General features: G+C 37.3%; 1 protein-coding gene across 1 annotated transcript; it reads left to right on the top strand.

Annotated features, from left to right (window-relative positions):
- Positions 1–11,089: 11,089 nt before the first annotated feature.
- Positions 11,090–11,569, top strand: LOC145113153 (uncharacterized). The gene has a single exon (XM_079049274.1). It carries the CDS (start codon positions 11,090–11,092, stop codon positions 11,567–11,569), a length of 480 nt encoding a protein of 159 aa, XP_078905400.1.
- Positions 11,570–26,350: the final 14,781 nt, after the last annotated feature.

Raw genomic sequence — 26,350 nt, 5'->3', positions numbered from 1 at the left:
GTTTAATAAATGAGCCATACGTTGAGCTCGAGCTAAGTTTGGGCTCGTTTAACTCGAGATCAAGTCGAGTTTCTAACTATTAGATCTAGAGTAGCTCATGAGTAACTCGGCTCAGTTACACCCTACTTATTATTTCACGCATCTCTCACTAACCTATCACAACCATTATTTTACACAACCCTATCACATCTTTTGATTTATTATTTCACACAACTCTTTACTACCCAATCATATTATTAAGTATAACATATGATTAGATCAAGTAACAATCATATCATATTGTACAAATATATTAGACACAGCAAAAACCGCGCACATATCATTTAAGCATTTAGAATAGTTGTATCTATGTGTTAGTTGAAAGTAACTATGCGCTAACTTGATAAAAGTGGATTCCTCGGAATTTGGGCAGAACCTTGCCTTAGCACTTTAGTTTTTCCTTTGACATGACCTAGTATAATGATTACTAAGTCTTAGTCTAATACTTCTGGTGACTAATGATAGTCTAGATTTCTCACTAATCTCAATGTCTACATCAAGATCTATCAAGTAAGGAACAACTAGGTAGGATTATATCAGAGGTACGGTCCGTTTGGTATACAAAGTATACTGTTTGGAAATCTCACTTTAAACACCTCACTAAATTCAGTGTAGACATCACTCCCGTAAGTAGATCAATCAATATAATGACTTGGAATCACTGATAAATCTTAATTATATGTTCATAATAATGACTATGACTATAATTATAAGTTACACTGAAAACAAAATAGTGTAGCTTAACTTATAGAACTTTTAGCAAAAACCAGGAAATTGCACGAAAAATATCCCAACCCGAACACCTCTTTTCTCGATCTCCTTCATACGCAAGAGCCTTACTAAAACTCACAAGAAACCCAAGAAAATCAATCTCAAGAAGGAGGAAATTCTCTAAGAGAAAGAGGCCTGAAATGGTGTGAAAAGTAAGAAAATATATATGAAGGGGTTTATATAGGGTCAGGGGCATGCGCCTCGCATAGCCAAGAGGCGCGACGTGCCCAGAGCATGGTTGGCTTCTCTTAGATGATGCCACATGTCATCATCGTAGATGTCCACCTCACCTCTTTCTAGAATCATCCACGCGTCGGATTTTTGTGGTGCCACATCACCATGCCTCCCGAAGGAGTCGGCTACCCGAGCGCACCACGTGGCGCCACCAGACGCTGCCACGTCATCAACCCAATACATTTTTCGCAGATCTTCGGACGACCATCACTTTCAGATACGAGCTCCTTTTTCGAAGTTCTTTATAACCTTGAATCCTCTCGACGAGCTCTACAACTTCCATTAACGTCTCAACACCTAATTCTTAATCTAACAAAAATTCATATTTAGACCAGTTTAGACTGTTAAAGTCTGTGCGAAATTCATAACTCCTTCATACGAACTCCGTTCTTGATTGTCTTTATATCGACGAGTTCATATTTACGAGATCTTCATTTCTTGTTTAGATTGTTTTGGCTAACAATCAATCGATTTGAATTTCGATTTCCGTGCCCGCACTCTTGTGCTGAAACTTCGGAATATCATAACTTACTCGCATGAAGTCAGATTTGGATGTTCTTTATATGCACGCTCTCGGTTTACGACTATTACGAATTTCGTTTAGATTACTTAAACTAATAAGCAATCTATCAAAAATTCACTATTTACGATATATAGAGACATGTAGCTTTAATCGCGAAACTTCGATGAAGCATAACTTCTTTATACGAATTCGGAATGTAGCATTCTTTATATGTACGGAATCCTTGTCACAAATATAGTATAACTTTACTTCAGATTATTTATCCTAAATAATCTTATATAAAAAAAGTCATTATTATTTCTTATTATATTTTAATTAACTGGTCCGAATCTCCGGACGTCATAGTACATATGTTCCCCAACATCAAATAAGAGTTATTAATGTAATTCTGAATCAATTTAGTACCGACCATGCTCACAAATTATTTGTAACTTAAACTAGCGGTTGGAATTTACCTATTATTAAAAACATATAAAACACTTTAATCATGTAAAAGCGAAAACATATTCAAACTGTTCTATATTAAAGTAAACTTCAAAACCGAGTAAACGTTTATAAAATTCGATATTTTTATCTTTAAAAAATAATCATTAATATATATATATATATATATATATATATATATATATATATATATATATACACACACTACCTCTGCATCAGCGCAAAACAGCGGCACCAATTTTTACTTTTTCGACAAATGGTTTTTTTTAGAAAATATTATTTGACTGTTTCAATAACTACAAATTTTCAGGCTTATATGTTAGAAAAATTTCATGTCCAACCTTTGGACAAATATCATGACTACATTAAAATAAAAAAAACAAAATTTAATTGATATTCCTTCCTTCAATATTTTTGTTGATTATTCTTTATAATAATTAGTTTTTTTTATGAAAAGATGAATGGTTTGTGTATAACATATTTGTATATTAAGTTATCAAGCATGTATTTTTTAAATTTGAAGAAAAAAATTCAATATGTTATATAACATAGTTAATATATATATATATATATATATATATATATATATATATATATATACGAAAAAGTTGAATAGAGAACCATTATAAATGTTCTCCAAGGAACCAAATATTTTTTCAACTTTAAAACTTATTCTTTATCGAAAAAAAAAACTAAAAATATTTAAATTCATACTTCATATTGTGAATGCTAAAATATAAATTATATATTTTTCGGAATCACCGTGTGAATTCAGATTCATACTGTGAATTTGAAAAAAAAAAGTAAACTTTTTTTATGAAATTTTATATAATTGGAAAAATGATAAAAAGTTATTAATTTCTGTATTTTTAGTTTTTTTATTGATAAAAAATAAACTCTAAAAATTGAAAAAAAAACAGATTGGTTCATTGGTTCCATGTTTAATAATGGTTCTCTGTTGAACTTCAGCATACACACATACACACATACACACACACACGCATATATATATATATATATATACACACACACACACACTAAGGTGTTGTTTGTTTTTTCTGAGGCAAAATGTCTGCAGTCTGCGGACCACATCTGTAGACCTTTGTAGTAGAAGATGCGGACCAAACGTCTGCAGTCTGAAAAAAGAAGACTGTTTGTTTTTTTAATATCTGCGGACTACTAAAATAAACTGAAATCTAAATAAACTGATTTTTTTAAACTTCAAAGTGTTTTTTTAAATATTTTTATGACTTTGTTATAAATAATTAACAAATCTATATCAACTTTTATGTATTATTGTATAAAAAATAAAAATAAAAATAGTATGAATTAACGTATATATTTGATAAAAACCAACAACTTTTGTTACAAAGTTATAACTAAACATTATAATTAAGGATGAAAGAATTTGATACATAAATGGATGGAAATAAACTTTGATTTTTTCAATTAAATCCATTAAAAACGTAGCATAAATATTTTCTCGAGAAATTGACGATAGTGTATTAAATAATGTTTTACAAAATTTAGCAAAAAAATATAAGAATATATTATGATTTTTTTTTCGTATTTATATAAACAGCTTCAACGACTATTATTGTAATAAATATTTCTTTACAAATTTGTCAAAAATATCATGTTTGTATCATTGAACGTTTTTTTTTGTTTTTTTAAGTTTTGTAATTTTTTTTCAAATTGTTTATCATTAATAAAGTTGGAAAAAATATAAATTAAAAAAAAAACTTAAAAAAAATATAGATATATGTGTTTTTTTAGGCGAGAAGATGTCTGAAGATGTTAGAAGACTCTGGTCCACATCTGCGCCAAGAAGAGGGCGCACACACATTTTTAGGTCTGCAATCTTCCAAAAAACAAACAGTCTGCGAAGGCTAATATCTGCGCGTGGTCTGCACGGCGCAGACAGAAGAGGCAACGCAGATCTGCAGACAAAAAACAAACATCACCTAAAAGTGGCATGATTAAGAAACATTTAAATTTTATTGGTTATGAGTTTGTCCACAACTATTTATTGACACTTGTAGCAGCCTTTCCTCATAAATTAAAAACTTTTGCTCCATTACTTTCAAGAATTGTCACTTTTGCACCCTCAAACTTCATAGGTAGCCAATTAAAACCTACTGACTCATGCAAAGCATGGGTTACTCCTCGAGTAAAATATTAGAATTGGTATATATATATATATATATATATATATATATATATATATATATATATATATATATATATATATATATATATATATATATATATATATATTCGAACTTAAAGATTCGTAAAACCTCGATAATTTCTTTAGTGTGGTTTTTTTCGAAAAATTGTTTGGAAGCTTATATCGTTGGTTTGAATATTGACTAGAAAAAGATCTAAAAGAATACGTATGTTTCAATGATGTGCATATAAATGTTGATGGAAAATGTGCACATCAGAAATTTACATATATGCATACTTTCGAAAAAGTGATATTTTGAAGTAAAAAAAGTTTCATTGAATTAAGCTCTTAATGATTGGTAAAGAAATTTGAAAAAAAATATAAATATGGCTTTGGAAAAGTTCTCCATGTTTCATGCATCTTTGATTCTAAACCTATATATATATATATATATATATATATATATATATATATATATATATATATATATATATATATATATATATATATGTTAGATGCATATTCATGCATTCATTTTGTAGTTTTAGTTCATAAAAGTGCATTGCATTTAGGTTTAAACTCATACATTTTGCATATTTTTCGGGATTTTTCATGATGCAATTCCATTCACACACTTTTATGATATTTCAGGGACTTTTGAAGGTTGGATCTTGATGGAGGAAGTTAAAAAGAGTTGGAAACGAAGTTTCAGAAGTTTTGGAGCATTGAAGAGAGAGAGAATGAAGAAATGAAGATTTGAGCCTTTCAGACATTTACACGGCCGTGTAAATGATGGCTTATAATTTACACGGGCCGTGTAAACGCATATGCAAGAGCGTTCTTCTTTTCTTGTTTACACGGTCGTGTAAATGGCACCCTATAATTTACACGGGCCGTGTAAACGTCTCGACAGTTTTTAAAGTAGTTTTACTCTCATTTAATGGGGACAATCAGTTTTGTTGGAGGTTAGGTCGGATTTTGGACAGGGAGAAGGGGATTTTCAGAGCTTTTGGAAGTAGATTAACACTTGGAAACACTTTAATTTCCTTTTTGTAAGTCAATTTGAAGTTTGAATTTGTTTGATTTGTAGTTTAACCTAGTCATGTGTGGTTGATTTCATTATCATTTCCGAATCTGAATTCTTAAGTATGTGTTGTTAGGTTGTAATTTGAACTTAATTTGTGTTTAACATCTAGTAATCTTTGATTTGATCTTAATCATGTGTTTGGTTAGTTCTCTTTTTCACTTGATCAATGAACTAGGGTTCTTATCAATCTAGTTAATCAAATTATGAAATTCGTATATGTTTTATGATTTGATGTTAATAACACACACTTACTTGGTTGTAATTAGATCAAAATTAGTGCAATCAAAGATTAAATGTTTATATTCCCAAGCTTAAGAGGAATGTTAAACATTGTTGGTAATTAGTGCAAAAACTTAATGTCATTTAATGATTTGATGCAAGAACTTATTTGAATTGAATCAATTAAATGAAGTTTTATTTGAAGAGCTTGTTTTGAATAAAATACTTTTGCCAATTTGGATATTAGAGTTTATTAATATCTAACTTACCAACCTAGATTGAACATGAGTTATAATCATATTACATCTTTCAACATAATACATGTATAAGAGTCAGAATCGGAAATGTACTTCTTTTACTGCGTTTTGTTATCAATCTTTTCTTATTTATGAAGTTTAATTCAAGTTCAAACACAATCCCCCATTTTAATATTATTTGTATTATGTGTGAGAATATGGCAAGATAAGAAGTCCTGTATTCCTGTGGACCGACCCTGCTTACTCTATACTATCTTTAGTATAAGAAATAGCAGTGACTTGAGCTTTATTAATATTATTTTATCCCATTATTTGTTGGGTTTGACACGCCTAACAAATTGGCGCCGTTGCCGGGGACACGGTAGTACTAATTGTTTATGCCAAGATCTTTTCGCACAGGTACACCTTTACCAGTTGATTTGGAGATAGAGAAATCTGCAAAACAAAGAAGGAAGCAAGCTAAACTTTTAAAGAAACAACAATTCGGAGCTTCTTTATCAAATCCATCAACCACATCTTCACCAACATCCAAAAGTACCACCCCACCATCTTCACCTACTCCTACCATGGCAGACAACCATGGAGGAAACCCACCACCTGAACAAACCTTTAGACAGTGGGCTACTCAAGATGTCACCCAACAACCTTTGTGCATAAATTACCCTGCAGCAATCAACTTTGAACTCAAGTCCGGACTCATCCATTTGTTACCCTCATTCCGTGGTCTTGAGAATGAAGACCCACATAAATTCCTTAAGGAATTTCATGTTGTTTGTGTGGGTATGAAGCCACATGAAGTCACAGAAGATCAAATCAAGTTAAGGGCATTCCCCTTTGCTTTACAAGATTCAACCAAGGAGTGGTTATATGACTTACCACCGACGTCAGTCACAACATGGAATGAACTTGCAAGGATGTTTCTGGATAAATATTTTCCAGAAATGAGAGCTTCAGCTTTACGCAGAGAGATAATTGGTATCAAGCAACAAAAGAGAGAAGCCTTGCATACTTATTGGGAACGGTTCAAGAAATTGTGCTCAAGATGTCCACAACATGGGATTACAGAATATCAGTTGTTACAGTATTTTTGTGAAGGAATGTCATCTTGGGATAGGAGATTACTCAATGCATCAAGTGGTGGATCTATAGCTGATAAGACTCCAACAGAAATCAGAGTTCTTATCAAGAACATGGCAGAAGAGTCCAAGCATACAACACAAGAAGAAGAATGGTACAGTGATGCACCAGGAGGAGTAAAAGAAATTTCTACCCCAAAAATTGAGAGTCAACTTTCTGAGTTAACTAAAGTAGTGATGATGCTTGCTAAGGATAAGGGTGTGCAACCACCAGTAGTTAGACCTTGTGGTATTTGTACACAAGTTGGACATCCCACTGATATGTGCCCAATGTTACAAGAAGATGTAGAGCCAGTTCAAGCTATGGGATTTTCAAGTCAACAACAAGGAAACTTCCAGCCAAGAAGCAATCCAAATTGGCATCAACCTAATGCCAATTTTCAGCCAAGACCACCACCTTTTCAACCAAGACCCCCATTTCAAAATCAAATGCATCACCAACAAAGTTATCAACCACATTTCCAGCCAACTCAACCTCCTCATCAATCTCAATTCCAACCTCAAAACATGCATCAAGGAAGTAGTTCAAGCGGATCGGGAATGTCTTTGGAAGACATTGTTAAGAGTTTAGCCACAAGTACTCAAACATTTCAAAATGAGACCAAGGCGAGCATCAAGACTTTGGAGCAACAAATGACTCAACTCGCCACTTCTGTGAGTAAATTGGAGTCACAAGGCAAACTACCCGCGCAAACCGAGAAGAATCCAAAACATAGTGCATGTGCCATCACTTTGAGAAATGGCAAAGAATATGAAGGTCCTAAGATGATTGAAGAAGAAGAAGAGATGGAGCTAGAGAAAGAAGAAGAAAAGTCAAAAACACCTTCAAAGCAAGTTCCTATTGAAGCAAAAGTCACTCCTCCTCCATTTCCCTCAAGATTAAGCAAGTCAAAGCGTGAAAGGGAAGACAATGAAATCATGGAGATGTTTAGAAAAGTTGAGGTAAATATTCCTCTTATTGATGCCATCAAACAAGTCCCTAGGTATGCTAAATTCCTTAAGGAATTATGTACATCCAAGAAAAAGTTGAAAGGGAATGAAACTGTTAAAGTAGGAGAAAATGTGTCTGCAGTGTTACAGAAAAGACTACCTAAAAAATGTAAGGATCCGGGTGTTTTCACGGTTCCTTGCAAATTAGGTAATCTTCATGTTCCACGGGCTATGCTAGACCTTGGAGCTTCTATCAATGTTTTGCCATATTCCATTTTTAAAACTTTAAATATTGGCACATTGAAGAAAACCGGGGTAATCATTCAATTGGCTGATAGATCTTTAGTACATCCCAAAGGTGTGCTAGAAGATGTGTTAGTTCAAGTGAATGAATTAGTGTTTCCAGCAGATTTTTATGTCCTTGACATGGATGATGATGACTCACCAAATTTGAGTTCAATTCTCCTAGGAAGACCCTTTTTGAAAACAGCCAGGACTAAAATTGATGTTTATGATGGTACATTATCCATGGAATTTGATGGGGAGGTGATAAATTTCAATATTTATGATGCTATGAGATATCCAAGTGATATTTCATCTTTGAATTTTGTGGATGTCATTGAACCATTGATAGAGGAGTGTTTTGATTTGTCTAATCTTGATGTGTTAGCTCTCATTTTAGACAGGAATCTTCAAAAGGAAAGAGTGGAAAAACTTGCCAATCAATTTACAATTGATAAAGAGATTATGGAGGTTGTGTCCTGCATGGATGAGAAGAAGAAAATGAGGTTTGATGTTCCAAAGCTGAAAATACCAATGTCTAATGAGAAACTTGTTCCTTCTATTGTGCAGGCACCGGAATTGGAGCTCAAAACTTTACCCGAGCATCTCAAGTACACATATCTTGGAGACAAAGAAACTTTGCCAGTGATCATCTCCACCAAGTTGTCAACAAAAGAAGAGGAAGAGCTTGTCACCACTTTGAAAGAGTATAAGGAAGCCATTGGGTGGACTATAGCCGACATCAAAGGGCTAAGTCCTTCGCTTTGCATGCACACAATCCTTATGGAAGAAGATTACAAGCCTTCCCGAGAAGCTCAAAGGCGTTTGAATCCTCCAATGATGGAGGTTGTGAAAAAGGAGATTTTGAAGTTGTTGAATGCAGGGATGATCTACCCTATATCAGATAGCAAGTGGGTAAGTCCGGTCCAAGTTGTGCCCAAGAAGACAGGTATTACCGTTACAAAGAATGACCAAGGTGAGTTAGTCCCCACCCGTGTGCAAAACGGGTGGAGAGTTTGCATTGATTATAGAAGACTCAATTCCTCAACCCGGAAAGACCATTTCCCACTTCCCTTCATTGATCAAATGTTGGAAAGGTTAGCGGGAAAAACACATTATTGTTGCTTGGATGGGTATTCCGGTTTCCATCAAATACCCGTTGCACCCGAGGACCAAGAAAAAACTACTTTCACATGTCCCTTTGGAACATTTGCATATAGGCGAATGCCTTTTGGACTTTGCAATGCTCCAGCCACTTTTCAAAGGTGCATGGTAAGTATTTTTTCGGAATTTGTTGAAGAAATCATTGAAGTTTTTATGGACGACTTCACAGTTTATGGTAATTCTTTTCATGAGTGTTTGGGTAATTTGAAAAAGATTTTGCAAAGATGTATTGAGACCAATCTTGTTTTGAATTATGAAAAGTGTCACTTTATGGTTGACAAAGGTCTCATACTAGGTCATATTGTGTCTTCTAAGGGTCTAGAAGTGGACAAAGCAAAAATAGATGTCATAAAATCTTTACCTTATCCCACTTGTGTTCGTGAGGTACGCTCATTTCTTGGTCATGCAGGATTTTATAGAAGGTTTATCAAAGATTTTTCCAAGATATCTCGTCCCATGTGTGAGCTCCTACAAAAAGATGCAGAATTCGAATTTTCCAAACAGTGCAAGCAAGCTTTTGATCAGTTGAAAGAGTTGTTGATAACAGCACCTATACTTCAATCACCGGATTGGAGTTTACCTTTTGAAATCATGTGTGATGCCAGCAATCATGCAGTTGGTGCAGTTTTAGGGCAAAGAAAAGATCGTGTTCCTAATGTCATTTACTATGCCTCAAAAACACTTGATAGTGCACAAGCCAACTACTCAACAACTGAAAAAGAATTGCTATCTATTGTCTTTGCTTTAGACAAATTTCGTCAATACCTGCTAGGTTCTAAAGTCATTGTTTATTCTGATCATGCAGCTATTAGGTATCTACTTGCAAAGAAGGATTCGAAGCCTAGACTCATTCGATGGGTATTACTCTTGCAAGAGTTTGACATCGAAATCAAAGACAAGAGCGGAAAGTCAAACCTTGTAGCTGATCATCTTAGCAGGATTGTTTCTCCCAATGATTCAACTCCCATTCATGATGCATTTCCCGATGAGGACCTATTTTCAGCAAAAGTTGCCCCGTGGTATGCCGATATTGTGAACTACATTGTTACAAATAAATTTCCACCAGATTTGACTCGATGGCAAAAAGACAAGATCAAGAAAGAAGCCAAGAGATATGTTTGGGATGAGCCATATTTGTGGAAATATTGTGCTGACCAAATGATTAGACGATGTGTGGATCAATATGAGGTACCTTCTATCTTAACATTTTGTCACTCTTATGCTTGTGGAGGACATTTTGGTCCTCAAAGGACTGCAAGAAAAGTTTTAGAGAGTGGATTTTACTGGCCAAGTATTTTCCATGACTCTTATGTCTTTTGTTCAAGTTGTGATAAATGTCAAAAGATGGGCTCTTTAAGCTCAAAGAATCAAATGCCCCTAAATCCCATTTTAGTTTGTGAAATTTTCGATGTTTGGGGCATTGATTTTATGGGGCCTTTTCCATCATCTTCGGGTTTTATTTATATTCTTTTGGCTGTGGACTATGTTTCCAAGTGGGTGGAAGCAAAGGCTACCCGTACTAACGATTCAAAAGTTGTGATAGATTTCTTGAAGGCTAACATTTTTTCCAGATTTGGTGTTCCAAAGGCCTTAATCAGTGATCGTGGTACACATTTTTGCAATTGTATGCTCGGGAGTGTTTTGAAGAAATATGGTGTTACTCATAAAGTTTCCACAGCATACCACCCACAAACAAATGGATAAGCCGAGGTGAGCAATCGACAAATCAAGGGCATTTTGGAGAAAACCGTGAATACAACAAGGAAAGATTGGAGTACACGCCTTGATGATGTTTTGTGGGCATACCGCACTGCATATAAAACTCCAATTGGAATGTCTCCATACCGTATTGTTTTTGGAAAGCCGTGTCGATTACCCGTTGAGTTGGAACATAGGGCCTATTGGGCGATCAAGCAGTTCAACATGGATTTAAGTGAATCGGAAAAGAAGAGGAAGCTGGACATACAAGAACTTGAGGAAATCCGCAATGAAGCATATGAGAATGAGGTTCTTTATAAGGAAAAGACCAAAGCATTCAATGACAAGATGATTACACGCAAGGTATTTCACAAAGGTCAAAAGGTACTACTTTACCACTCGCGTTTTAAATTGATTCCTGGTAAATTAAGGTCCCGTTGGGTGGGACCATTTGTTGTCACTAATGTTTTTGAGCATGGTGCAATAGAAATCACAAGTGAGAAAACCGGGAAGATTTTTAAGGTAAATGGTCACCGTTTGAAGCCTTATTATGAAGGATTTCAAGTCAAGAATGAAGAGGTGGAGGAAGTACTGGATCCAAAGTATCAAGATTGACAAATAGTTGGGGTCCAGGTCGAGCCAACGACATTAAAAAGGGGCGGCTAACCGGGAGGCAACCCGGGGGTATTTTTGTCATTTCTTATATTTTCATTGTATTTTCTTTGTTTTCAAACATCCAAGTTGTTTTTCACGCTAAAAGAGGGTTAAAAATCAATTTTCGGGCAGTAGAGGTTTAGCGGGTTGCAAATTCAAAAAGTGAAAAAATAATAATTTTTGGCCTTTACAGACATTTACACGGCCGTGTAAAATTATGCTTATGGTTTACACGGGCCGTGTAAACGACCAGCTACCGCAGTTGAAACTCTACATTTACACGGCCGTGGAAATTATGCCCTTCTGTTTACACGGGCCGTGTAAACGTTAAAACAGAGCTGGTCGATTTTGAGGCTAAAACTCGATTTTTTTTAACTCATTCTTTTCACAAAACCTGCGTTTTTTTCTCCTCCCTACTGCCCCCTTCGAAAAAACCCTTCAAAATACTCAATCTTCCTCAATTTTGCATCAAAAAAATCAAGCTCCAAGGTATGAAATTCTTCTCTTTTCTTCATCTTCTTTGTCTTCCACCTCTATTCCACCCTTTTCATGGCCGATTTTGGGGCTTTTGAGCAAAACCCTAGAATTTTTGAACTTCAAATCTCGACCTAATGTTTGAAATTTCTTGTAGGATTAGCTTGGGGAAAGCTTGGGGAAGCATTGGATATCACCCTACCACCATTTTCAAGCACAAATTGGTATAATTGTTCCAACTCTTTACTTGTGCATATACTTAGATTTTGGGGTGATTTTGGGGTGATTTTGGTGATATTGCTGTTTATTTTTGTGCAAACTCTTGAGTTTAAATTGTTCTACATTGTGTGCAAAACTTTGTTGAATCCAATTTAACCATGGCCTCCCGTGGAAAAAGGGCTAGAATTGGGACCTCACATATGGGTGGTCAAGAGTCTAATGATGAACAAGACCAACATCCAATGGAAAACCCATATGAATTTGGTCTTATTTTTGAGACCAATCAACAAAACATTTTGTATGCAAGCCTTATTGGAAGAGTAATGGCGGCTCAAAAATTTGTGGACATCCAAGCCCTCAAAGACCTTCATATCTATAAAGGTGTCCACAAGCTCTTCAAGAACATTGGTTGGGAAGGGCTATTGAATCTACATGCAGTCAGTTATCAAACACCTATGTTGGAATTCTTGTCATCCATCACTTTCGATTACCAAACACACATCCTCACTTTCCGTTTGCTCAATCAATCACATAGAATTCATGCTGATACTCTCTGTGATATTATTGGTGCCCCAAAAGCGAAAAGAGATGTATATACAGCAAAAGGAAGAAGAAATGCTGTATTTGAGCGCGAGTGTGGAACGTTTTGGAGAACTATCTCTTGTGAAGATGAGTTTCAGTCAGGCACAGCAAAAGCTTCTAGCATTATTCATCCGGTTCTGAAGGTCACCCACCGGATTATTGCTTCTCTTTTATTTCCTCAAGAAGAGATTAGCAAAGCAAATAAAAAAGAATTAGAAGTTTTGTGGTGCATGATTAACAAGCCCGAGGAAGTCCCTCATTTTGGGTGTTGGGTAGTTCAGAAAATGCTCAGAAATGCCCTGAGCAATGGTGGCCAGCTACATTGTGGAGGCATGGTATCTATTATAGCTGAACATCTTGGCCTCCATCTCCCCAACAATCCAACCAATATAATTCTGGGCCGTACTCGTTTATCACTTGAAGTTTTGGAAATCATGCATCTCTTTCACCGCCATCCCAATGGGGATGTTCATTGGACAGTCGATGGTAAAGAATATTTACGCGTCGATAACCGAAATAAGAAGATATTAGTCTTGGCCAATGACATCCCTTCTACCAATTGGCACCTCCAATCCAACTTGGGTGTTACTGCTGCCCGTAGACCTTCAACCACCACTTCTACTCCTCCTACTTCTACTGCTGGTGCCTCTAGCTCATCTCGCCCCATTCCTTTTCCTGAACACAATCTTTACATGGGCGAGTTTGCACGCTTGAACGACCGTTACACCAGCATACAGCAGGAAGTCGGAGAAATTTATACGGGTGTCGCTGAAATCACTTCTGAATTTCAGGACTACCGTAACTTGCAAGAAGAGCGTTGGGCCCAACAAGAACTGCGATGGGCTGAGCAGGATCAGAGATGGATCGCTCAAGAGCAGCATAACCGCAACGTTCATCATTTGATGAGCGATATCCATCGAGTTCTTGTGTTCCCCACACAGCAGCAGCAATCATCATCCTCCCAACCCCAATGGCCTCCATACTATCCTGCAGATTATCCTTCACAGTTCCCTCCATATCCACCGCCCGGTCCTCAATAGGCCAGCTATGCCTCTCTCCAAGCATCGAGGACGATGCTTATTTTAAGCTTGGGGAGGGGCATCCATCCATCCATGTATTATCCTGTTGCATGTAGGTTGCATGTAATTTTGTACATATTGCATTGCATTATTTTTCTTTGTCATTTTTAAAAAAAATATATATATATATATATATATATATATATATATATATATATATAAAAATAAAAAAAATAAATAAATAAATAAATAAATAAAAAAAGAGATCCAATCCCAAACAACCGAATCTTTTCGAAACAGTTGAGCTGGTAAATGAGTCATGTGCCTTGAGATTAAACTTGCTCTTTTTATTGAAAATCTAAAAGCAAGTTACTCGCACACGAACACACCTCCTGAAGCTACTTGTGCAAAACAGAAAGTGAGAAGATTGTCAACATTGGAGCATAACAGCAGGTATGAGTTAATTCTTTGGGACATATGACCGGTCTTATGAGTAGTAATGCTCAATTGAACTTAAAATGCCAAATTCAAAAGTTCATAAAAAGAATACAAAATCTCAATGTTCCGAGCCTTCCAGCGCTCTAAAAGTCATTTCTACTCATTCCCTTTTATATACCCTGCTTAGGGACATAGCTTTCAACTATACTTACGGGTCTTTGCATGTTAATCTTTAGTCCCCTGAAAAATGTCTTAGAAGTCCTCACGGTAATAGACCGTGAGATGTCCCACAATAGAAAAGTCAAGGACGAAAATATAAAGAAATTGGTCAAATAAATAAATAAATAAATTAATAAGAGTGTTATGTGTTAACTTAGATATTTGTATTTGAAAACTGTAAAAAAAAAAAAAAAAAAAAAAAAAAAAAAAAACTATTATTAAGTTAATCTGTGACCTTTGGGATTCGAACAAGTAAACTCTGAGGGGTGTTTTACACCTAATCGCCTAAAGCTAAATTGTTTGGGACTGATTGAGTTGAAAATTCGTTACATGGGTTCCATAGAAAGTCATGAACTTAATAATAGCAAATAAAGCTAATCTGTGGCCTTTGAGGTTCGGGCAAGTAAACCCGAGGGATCTCTTTAAATCTAGCACACTAAGGTCATTTGATTTGGATGTGTTGGTTGGAAGCCCGTTACACGGATTTCAAAGAAAGCCATGAGCTTTATTTGTAAAAAAATATAATTAAGAAGTTTGTATATAGTTGTGTTTATAGTTTAATTGAATATTATGTTTAGGAAAAATATTTGGCTGCCAAAAGATTCCCTTGGACTTGGATTTGAACTTATGACATTGGACTGAATGTTAACTACTTTGACTGGTGTAAGTGGTTTGAAGTTTGTAACCAATCTGGATAAATATTAGGGAATTTTTAGAAAAGATTTTTCAGAAAAAGATTGTTGTTGATCAACAAATAGCTGGAATCGGGCATTGTTATATTTTATGAAACAAAGATGGTTGAGCATGTTTTGTCACATATAATTTCACGAGAGTAAGACCGTAATTTGTTCCAATAATTGACTTGATGATATTGAAAGGGAATTAGTGTTGTGATCTTTGATTCTGTTGAGTTGTATTAGGGAGTGGCCAAAGTCTTATTTCTATTATCATATAATATTTTGAGACTAAAGCCAAGTTAACTCAAGGCATGACAGGTACATTCTCAACTATGGTACAAAACAGGGTAATTGGGTTGGATCTTTTCATGTTTGTTTTGATTTCATGCATTAAGTTTCAAATAGTTTTATTTTTATAGTTTTATTTTTAATTTTCTTTTCTTCTATTCTATTTTATTTTCTCTAGTTTAAATCTTCTTGCTCTTTCTTGAGGACAAGAAAGGTTCAAGCTTGGGGAGATTTGTTAGATGCATATTCATGCATTCATTTTGTAGTTTTAGTTCATAAAAGTGCATTGCATTTAGGTTTAAACTCATGCATTTTGCATATTTTTCGGGATTTTTCATGATGCAATTCCATTCACACACTTTTATGATATTTCAGGGACTTTTGAAGGTTGGATCTTGATGGAGGAAGTTAAAAAGAGTTGGAAATGAAGTTTCAGAAGTTTTGGAGCATTGAAGAGAGAGAGAGAGAATGAAGAAATGAAGATTTGAGCCTTTCAGACATTTACACGGCCGTGTAAATGATGGCTTATAATTTACACGGGCCGTGTAAACGCATATGCAAGAGCGTTCTTCTTTTCTTGTTTACACGGTCGTGTAAATGGCACCCTATAATTTACACGGGCCGTGTAAACGTCTCGACAGTTTTTAAAGTAGTTTTACTCTCATTTAATGGGGACAATCAGTTTTGTTGGAGGTTAGGTCGGATTTTGGACAGGGAGAAGGGGATTTTCAGAGCTTTTGGAAGTAGATTAACACTTGGAAACACTTTAATTTCCTTTTTGTAAGTCAATTTGAAGTTTGAATTTGTTTGATTTGTAGTTTAACCTAGTCATGTGTGGTTGATTTCATTATCATTTCCGAATCTGAATTCTTAAGTATGTGTTGTTAGGTTGTAATTTGAACTTAATTTGTGTTTAACATCTAGTAATCTTTGATTTGATCTTAATCATGTGTTTGGTTAGTTCTCTTTTTCACTTGATCAATGAACTAGGGTTCTTATCAATCTAGTTAATCAAATTATGAAATTCGTATATGTTTTATGATTTGATGTTAATAACACACACTTACTTGGTTGTAATTAGATCAAAATTAGTGCAATCAAAGATTAAATGTTTATATTCCCAAGCTTAAGAGGAATGTTAAACATTGTTGGTAATTAGTGCAAAAACTTAATGTCATTTAATGATTTGATGCAAGAACTTATTTGAATTGAATCAATTAAATGAAGTTTTATTTGAAGAGCTTGTTTTGAATAAAATACTTTTGCCAATTTGGATATTAGAGTTTATTAATATCTAACTTACCAACCTAGATTGAACATGAGTTATAATCATATTACATCTTTCAACATAATACATGTATAAGAGTCAGAATCGGAAATGTACTTCTTTTACTGCGTTTTGTTATCAATCTTTTCTTATTTATGAAGTTTAATTCAAGTTCAAACACAATCCCCCATTTTAATATTATTTGTATTATGTGTGAGAATATGGCAAGATAAGAAGTCCTGTATTCCTGTGGACCGACCCTGCTTACTCTATACTATCTTTAGTATAAGAAATAGCAGTGACTTGAGCTTTATTAATATTATTTTATCCCATTATTTGTTGGGTTTGACACGCCTAACAATATATATATATATATATATATATATATATATATATATATATATATATATATATATATATATATAGAGAGAGAGAGAGTTAGGTTCATATATGAATGAACATCTATTTTGTGGACATGTATGGACAATGCTATTCAGTAATAATGACTAAGAGAAAATGTTATTTAGTAATGTAAATACATTTAAGCTTACATAATTATTGTCATTATCATCCATTCCCACAAATTAAATTATCTATAAGTATAGTATGGACTTTTTTCTTGATTCAAATTGTGTCATAATGTTGTTAGAATGTGTTCTTGATAATCATATTTTGTAAAAATTAGAACGAGTGAATAATGATGCGTGAGAACAAGAATGAATGAGAATTAGTGAGAAAAAATGGTAATAGCAATAATTGTGTGATGTTAAACGTATTTACATTATCAATCAATGAAATGTGGTTTTATTTTTCAATGTTTTTAAAATATTTATTTATTTTATAAATTATGTTTTTCTAATAAATTTAATGCTAAAAAAAAGAATATTGTGGAATGGTAACCATTTCCAATGTCAAGTGGGTTGGTGGTGGAGCGGACGTGGCGCTGAGTTGACAACACTTTTCCTGTGGGTTGGTGTAACATCCGGATTTTCAGGGACATTATTGTGTATATTAATCTTGAGATTTAAGGAGGAACTCGACGAGTTGAGGGACCAACTCGCCGAGTCGAGTCGAGTTGCTCGCGTGGATTTAATGAATGGACTCGACGAGTCAGAGGAGGGACTCGCCGAGTAGGTGCTGGACAGAGAAACCCTAATTTCCCGGGTTTGGGACCTATTTAAAGGCATTTACAGCCTCATTTGCGGCTACCTTCCCCTGAGAGCAAACCCTAATTTCTATTGGAGCTAGAGAGTGAGAGAGAAGCTCAAATTGTGGTTCTTGGTGCATTTCTATGAAGAAGGATGAAGAGCTTCATGATGGGGAACAAAGGAAGGCAGTGGATCTGTGGTATGGAGTGTTTCAGCTGCTAAGAGAAGGTACAAAGTCCTCATCTTGTTCATTCCTTGTACTAGATCTCATTTTGGGAGTTTTAGGGCTTTGCTTCCATCCTTTTGAATCTATGAGTCGAATGAGACGTGGTTGTGGTTGGAAACCTCAGATCTGGACCTCCTAAGGTCCTTAGAGTCTAGATGTCTCAGCTTTAGTGGTCCAAATGAGGGTTGATGAGCAAAAACCTTCATGAAGAGCATGTATTGGCATTTTGAAGCAATAACATCATGTATGAACGTAAAGATCGAAGCTTTACGTAATTATTGAGCCTTGGGATGATAGATCTATAGTTTAGAGTGATAGATCTGGTTGAAATCGTCTGAATGAGAAATCAGATCAAAGGGACTCGCCGAGTCCATGTACTGACTCGACGAGTCGGCGAGGGTTTGTCCCGATGGATTGATTGTGTGATAACTCAGCGAGTTGGGGGTCAACTCGACGAGTTGAGCTGGACTTTTGAGACTTCTGAGGATACGAGGGGACTCGACGAGTCGCAGGAGTGCACTCGACGAGTCGGGTCAAACTTGGACTGTTGACTCGAGTTTGACTTCTGTTGACTTTGGGGTTTTGGTCAACATATGTGATAGAGACCTTGGAGGGGTAAAATGGTCTTTTACCCACTTTAAAGAGTTAGAAAGAGAAAGAACCGCCTTCGATTATCTGAGTCGTGAAAAGAGTATTAATAAGACATATTCATCCTTTGTGTTAGGAGGAGGCTAGTTCGAGATCCGAGCGCGAGGTTATTTGCTCACCTGCTAGCCGAGGTGAGTCTTCTCACTATACATTACCTAGAGTCGTAACTATGTGCAGACCGGAGGGTCTTATGTGTTATGTGTATGTTTGAGTTTATGTGCATTGTGATATATGTATGCTATGTGTTATATAGACCGGACCGGAGGGTCCAACGACTTACAAGGCCAGAGGGTCCTCGAGTAGACCGGACCGGAGGGTCTAACGATTTAGACCGGACCGGAGGGTCCAACGAGCTAGACCGGACTGGAGGGTCCAACGAGCTACGGGACTGGAGGGTCCCGCTGAGACACATTGACCGGAGGGTCATACCAAGTTATAGCCTCGAGTGGCTATGTGCTGTATGTGGTATTTTGGGGAACTCACTAAGCTTTGTGCTTACCGTGTTATGTGTTATGTGTTTCAGGTTTCTCAGGATTGCGGGACGGCACCGACTTGATTGTACACACTAGAGAAAGAGTTATGTTTTGAGGATCCTGGATTATTAATGGAGTTGTGTTTTGTAATTTGAATAAACGAGATTTCTATACAATACGTTATGAAAAGTATACGATTTTAAAATGAAAAATCTGTTGAAAAATTACGGTGTTACAAGTTGGTATCAGAGCCTTGGTTTGAGGGATTCGGATGCGCCTTCGGGTAAATCTGGACTCAAACTGAGGATTTGAGAAAAAAATTTCAAAGAAATGATTTTTTCTAAAAACGAGCAAGAGTTTCTGAGAGAAAACGAGAAGGAGCAGTGTGTACAATCAGCCAGAGCCCGAACGGTGATTTCCCAAAATACCCTTAATTTTGTATTATGAGATATGTTATGAGGTATTATGCATGCTAGAGATAGGCTAGGTATTTTATATTTTAGGACTAGAGTGGCCTGATTTGTGATGCCTTAGCCTAGGAGTTGTTGTTATCTGTGATGAGCTTTCGAGTATGTGCTGAGTAAGAGTATCCAACAGGAATCCTTTTAGAGAGGGATTTGAGTAGAGGAGTAATCTAGGAGAGATACCTAGATGAGCATTTATGGAACCTCCTGAGAGAGTAGTTAGCTACCCGCGAGGGGTAGAGTTGCTGAGTTCGGTGATATCTTTTGAGTATGAGTAGAGCAAGTGGAGTTATCACCTAGAGTGGGTTTTATGTGTTTATTCGACGCCCGAATGCTGCTTGCTTCGTGCTTTGTGGAACTCCCGATGATGGGAGTCAGCTACCAAGTGAATGTGACGATATTCAGGAGGTAGATGACTGGCACCATAAGGAGTTTCTCAGCAGCTGATGGCGGAGAAGTGTGAGAACCTAGGAAGAGCCTAGGAAGTGACCTTAGTCAGATGAGTACGCTGACAGAGTAGAGCATTTCGCTGAGAAGCGAGCACGCGTGTCGGGATTGGTGATTGCGAAGGTTGAACAACTACTTAGGGACTCTGGGATGGTCTGTGTAGAGAGTATGGGTAGATGTGGCTGGTAGTATGGGCCCGTACTACTGAAAGCAGAGGATGCATACTCGATGCAGGGAGTATTCCAGAGGATCTAAGTAGCAGATCGAGAGGTGATGTCATGGTTCGAGTACCATGATAAGTAGCAGATCGAGAGGTGATGTCATGGTTCGAGTACTATGATTTGTAGCAGGTCGAGAGGGGATGTCATGGTTTGAGTACCATGATTTGTAGCAGATCGAGAGGCGATGTCATGGTTCGAGTACCATGATTTGAGGCGGATTGAGAAGAGAGAACATGGTTCGAGTACCATGATTCTACGCAGATTAAGAGGAGGTAACATGGTTCGGGTACCATGATTCATAGCAGATCGAGAGTTGGCCACATGGTTCGAGTACCATGACCCATGGCGGTTAGTGTTACTGGTTCTACCAGTTATTCCGTGGTGATTGTCTAGACTGAGATCAGATGTGAAAGAATATGGGGCCAGAGGGCCATGATGAACGAGTTTTAGTGGAGCATCCCTTAAAAGGGAAATCGAGTTAGCTCCGAGGGATTGTTGGTGAGATGCCAATTGGAGTCGCAAGACTCAGGAATGAGTAGGGATGGTGCGTTATGGGAGAATACGGTCTGAGCTGAGCAACCGGCCGATGGTAGAGATGTCATTTTCTGTGACCTGAGCGGTGCTATTTCTGTTCCTGTGGGAAACAGGAGAGGTATTGAGATTTTCGGTTTCCAAGGTTGGGGGTGAGCCCTGTGGGGTAGCTTTGGTTACGATCTTTCATCAGAGTATTTGGAGAGTATGTCTGCCGAGAGGTAATGTTAGAGCATGAGCAGGTTGTCAGCGGGGACTAAGATGGTTAAGGAGAAGGATACACCCTATTTGAGCATAGTAGGGCATGTATTAGCTGCAGTGGCAGACGATCAAGAAGAGGATATTGGGGCGGTGGCTCTTTTTGTCTATGATGAGTATCGAGTGTGGTAATGAGGATGTTAGAACAAAGTTCTGGTCGGATCGATAGATTCTAAGCAGAAACACAATTAAAACGTAATGAAGAACACAGAAATGGTTTAACTGATGTCGAATGATTAAACTTTAACACCTCAGAAGAGCTCGATTAAGAACTTCGACTGTAGAGGTGTTTAGGGTTACAAAGCAATAATAACTATAATCACATTAGTTTTTAAGGCATACATGCATGCACTATTTATATCTAAACCCTACTCAATAATCACGGATGGACAGGCCCAATCCGGATATACAATACTAAGCCCATGACGCAACATAAAATATCCAACAATCTCCCCCTTTGCGTCAATGGAGCCGAAAGCTCAGTTCGGTTGAGCTATAGAAGACTTCTTGACAGTCTTGAACACATTCAGTATGATGGCCAAAAGAGTATGATGAAAAGTGATATACCACCGAAGCATGTCCGTGAAGTTCTTCTTGTTTGACTCAGAGTTTTGCTTACACCGATGGATGATACTAATTATGTGCTCTAAGCAGTCTGTTGAGAACAGATGCTTGTCAACAAGAGCGAAAAGAAATCTGTTGGCTTCGCCTCTTGTGAACATCACTGTGAGATGTTTAGAATCAATTTGACCCATCTTCATTTTATTCACATCTCCAGGTTTTGCAGTTGGCTTTACAGTGGGTTTCTTATTCAAAACTTTAGCTATCTCCTGATCCATTGCAGCTACTTCATTGATATAGGAGGCAAACAGCCTCTTTAGATGATCTAGGATCGGCTCATATTCTTTCACATTGGTGAGCAGTATGTTAAACAACAAGATCCAATAATGAGGATTCAAGTTTGGAAGATCTGCCAGGGATATAATCGAAACAGCGTTTGCTGAACCTCAGGTTATTTTGAAACGAACATTGATAAACTTCCCTGCAGGCGAAGGTTTCAGCACCTTGACCGTTATAATCTTCTGTGCACTCCATGTCAGGTACTGAGGCTGACCGAACTTGAGATAAAAATCGATGAGTTCACGATCAACCCGAGGGTGAGGTGAGGGAACTTGAACAGTCGAATCAAAGCAATGAAAAGTAAATGCCTTTCGTGTTATAGGCATATCAAAATGTGAGTCCCTCGAATTCTCACAATCAAAAGAAGCTACAGGTTCCAGCCAGTACACGCTCGGAAACTCTATTGCTTCTATGATGAGCGTTTCTCTAGTCCAAAGAGGAAACAAGGCCTTCTTGCAATTTAAGGCATCTTGCTTTTCTTTGTTCTTTCGCTCCCTCTCTTCTTCTTCCTTCGCAACCCGAAGGGTTTCATCCAATTCCTTATCCCTTTTCTTTCGTTTCAGGGCTTCGGAAATTGTTTCCTCTTCATCACTATCATCAGCAAGTCCCTTCTTTTTATCTTGATTACCAAAACCCGAAGCTTCATTACCCTTCGATTCGGTTTTGACAGTGACCTTCGGTTGAGTAGTTTGAACACCTTCTCCCCCTTGTTTTGGAGGTACGAATCTCTCCGAAACACCCTTCATTTCATGTAAGAGTGTAAGGGCAGGAAGAAGCTTAGAAGTCAGATAATTCCTGATGGTCAGAGTAAGTATCGGATCATGAGCACTAAGAAGATTGGTTAGCATATTCGTTACATCACTAGCACAACTCCGGAATACAGCTCGCTCAGTCTTCAATAATGAAATCTCCCTTTCAGCTTGAGCCAATTGAACTTTCTGAACTTCAATAGTAGAGGCTTGTCGTGCAAGATCCTCCTTTAATGCACTCTCATTTGCTAAATCAGCCTGGAGTGTTTCAAGGCGAGAATTCACTAAGCTAAGTAGAGAAGTGTTCTCAGCTTGAATGGAAGAACGAACATTCTCAAATTTAGCTTGCTCCTCTTGAAGTGACTTGGATAAAGAATCAACTGAAGCATTCACTTTAGCTGCATTTGAATCAGCATGACCTTTGAAGGATTCGAGAAAAATCTGATAACTGTGAACAAGTTCTACAACTTCAGTAGTGGCCTTCTTGCAAGAAGAAGTGGAAGGTCCAACCGCCTTTGTTGATTTGTCTATAGCTCCAGTATATTGCTCAAAAGCGGTGTCCAGAAAAGCTTTGAGCACAACATCGTTGTATGTTTTTGTAGAGGCAAGCAATTGATCAAGTTTCTCATCTAGACTCTGCACTTGTTGTCTGGTGACAGGAGCCTCTTCATCTTCGTCTGTTGGAAGCCGATAAGGACTGTAATAAGTCGATTCAAACTCAACATTATCACCACCAAGAGTATCACCAGAATCGGTTGAGGGTGAGGGTGAAAGAGGTTTGGAAGTAATCGGAGGTTCGGTTTCAGTATTAGCCCCCCGTATTAGATACGTTGACGTTTACTGGATGTTCGGTTGTTGTGGTGGTGGGAGTAGTTGTGGTAGTTGCTTGTGAAAAGATAGGAGGTGGTAAAGGAGTTGTAGAGATTGGTATGGTACTAACTGGTGGTGGTGGTGGAATAGAAGTAACCGAAACTGGAACAGTGGTTTTCGGTGGAGATGGAGGAGGTGTTGGAATCTTGTCATTAAGTGGTTCAGTTGGAGTTGGAGAACAAGGAGGTGTATTACCTCTCGGTGAACCATGATGCTGAGCTTCCTCTTCTTCATCTGCCGATCGCTCCTCATCATTGTCTGAGCTTGAAGGAGAAGGACTCTTTGATTTCTTTGCCATCTTTTTAACCTTCTTTGGAGCCGAAGAATCACCCTTCTCAGCCTTTCGCTTTTTAGACTTGGCAGCTTTAGACAAAGGACCTTCGGTTGTCACTTTCTTGGTATTTGCCCGTTTGCCTCGGTTGGCTGGCTTCTCCACAGCTTCTAAAGCAGCTTGCTGTTCAAGAGTCAGTTCTCTTGGTCCTTTAGGAGGAAGCTTTCGGTATTCGTCCATCATTTTACTTTCGGCTGACACACACCTGTACATCGTCTCAGGTATTGAACCATTGTGGGAGAACTTGGTGGCATCGGAGAAGATGATCTTCTTCGTATGAAAAGTATCAATGGCCGTGCGTGTGACGATGGTCCAGAAACGTCCACAAGAAATCTCAGAATGTTTCGTCGAAGTGTTGAGACTTTGTACCAATTGCGACCAAATGATCGACCCGTAATCGAGATTAATTCCATTGTAGAGACTATAGAGAATGGTCAGAAAACCCTTACTGGTACCATCTGAACCAGCAACCCTCTCTGCTAAACCCTTGTTGAGAAGAGTAAGCAATCCATTCCATTGTGGCGGCAAACACGATTTCTTAATCTTTGTCACTGTGGTAAGAACATCAGTGTATCCCATCTCGTAAAGCATCGTAAACAGTTGGGTTGTAGTGACGAAATCGGGAGAGATAACAGAGGCATCGACGACAAGCTGTAACAGGGAACATAATCGCCCGTTCGAAATTGATGCCTTGTGCGAGAAGATTTGAAAGTAGATCCTCTCCTTGTTCTTGTCATAGGTTGCAGTAGAATAGACTTGGGAAAGAAGAGACATTGGGACAAATTCCACTTGTGTGAGTGCGATAACCAGAGGAGAATATTTGAGACATTCAACAACCTGGAGCAAGTACGAATCATACAGAAAGGGGTTCAGTTGAATGATCATGTTCTGATTGGGTTTGATCACGAGCAATGAGGACGAAGCACTTTGATATTGAACAGATGAGGAATCCGTCGTTGTTGAGGTAAGGAAGAAGATGAACAGTTGCAAATCGCCTTGTGTATTTGAGAGAATTTGAAGAAGGTAAGAAGGTACAATTTGTGCGAGAAACCCTTTATATACCGTTGCCAGGAGAGAGAAAGAATCTTCGTGATGATGATACGATCAATGAAACGTCACCTGAAAAAGCGCGATATGACAGCTTGGTTTCCCCAGTTAGACATCAGCAAGCGTGGGTTTAGGAACCGTTCAAATTCACGCGCCCAAAATCTTATCCACATATGGTCTTTTCAAATTCACCTTCGCTTCAGATGTGATAATAACCACTTTCGCGCCTAAAAGAAACTTCAAACGAGCCATAAGAAACATCAACCAGAATTTTGGAAAATCATAAAGTATTTTCGTGCAAGAGTGTGCCAAAAATTAAGAAATAAAGCAAAATGTGTATAGGATGTGAGTGATGTCTGTTAGAAGACATAAAGCAGATGATTCCGGGCATGAATCTCTTCCTTCAAAGTCAAGAGAGACTTGAAGTGCTTGCGTGGTTTCCCGAGAAAATACGATCGAGTGCTTGTAAAGAAACACTGAAAGGCTTCTTTTAAATAATAGTCTAAGGGTGGCTAATCTTCAACCGAACATCGATTCTTAACATAAGACCGAACGTTGGATGAAGTACTTGTGAGACCGATATGGTCTGTTGAACAAGTAGGTTGGATATAATTTGTTGTGACTAAAGATGTTAGAAAAATCTCAAAAACAAAAACAAACTGGATCTTGTTGGGAAGAAATGCCTTGGTGTTAGACAATTTCATAAAAGACCACTCAAAAATAAAATGAGATTTCGTTAGGTAACAAGTAAGATCTTGAATATAAAGATTCACCATCAATTCATTATTGGTGTTGGATTTTGGGTCTCACTTAGCACGTGGTGTACATATCTAAGATCATAAACACAGATTTTATGCAACCATAAACCTCAGTGGTAAAAGTTGAGAGTCTCAAGGGTTACAGTGTTGAACCGAAAGTTGATGGAGAATGTAAAGGAGGTGGTTAAGGAACCGAAAGTACCTCTGCAATATAAACGTGACAAAGCAGAAAACTCTTAACTCATTTGAGAAGAGTAAGGTAGCTCATGACATGAGTGGATTTACCAGCCTAATTGGGAAGAAACGATAGGTATAAATCGATTCATTAAGGCCTTGCTCTTAGTCTTAGAGGCTTCAGTCGACATGCAGCAGCATGCTTCTAGGGACACTTAACTAGTTCGTATTAAAAGAATCATACCTGCCTTAGCTCTAAATTATGTTGCACTGAAGTACTTGAGACCTCGTAAAGAGAACAAGCAAACAAACAA

The sequence above is a fragment of the Lactuca virosa genome, chromosome 5 (genome assembly GCF_052849685.1).
Source record: "Lactuca virosa cultivar CGN04683 chromosome 5, Lactuca_virosa_CGN04683_v6, whole genome shotgun sequence".
NCBI lineage: Eukaryota > Viridiplantae > Streptophyta > Magnoliopsida > Asterales > Asteraceae > Lactuca > Lactuca virosa.
This window is presented reverse-complemented; position numbering and strand designations above follow the sequence as displayed.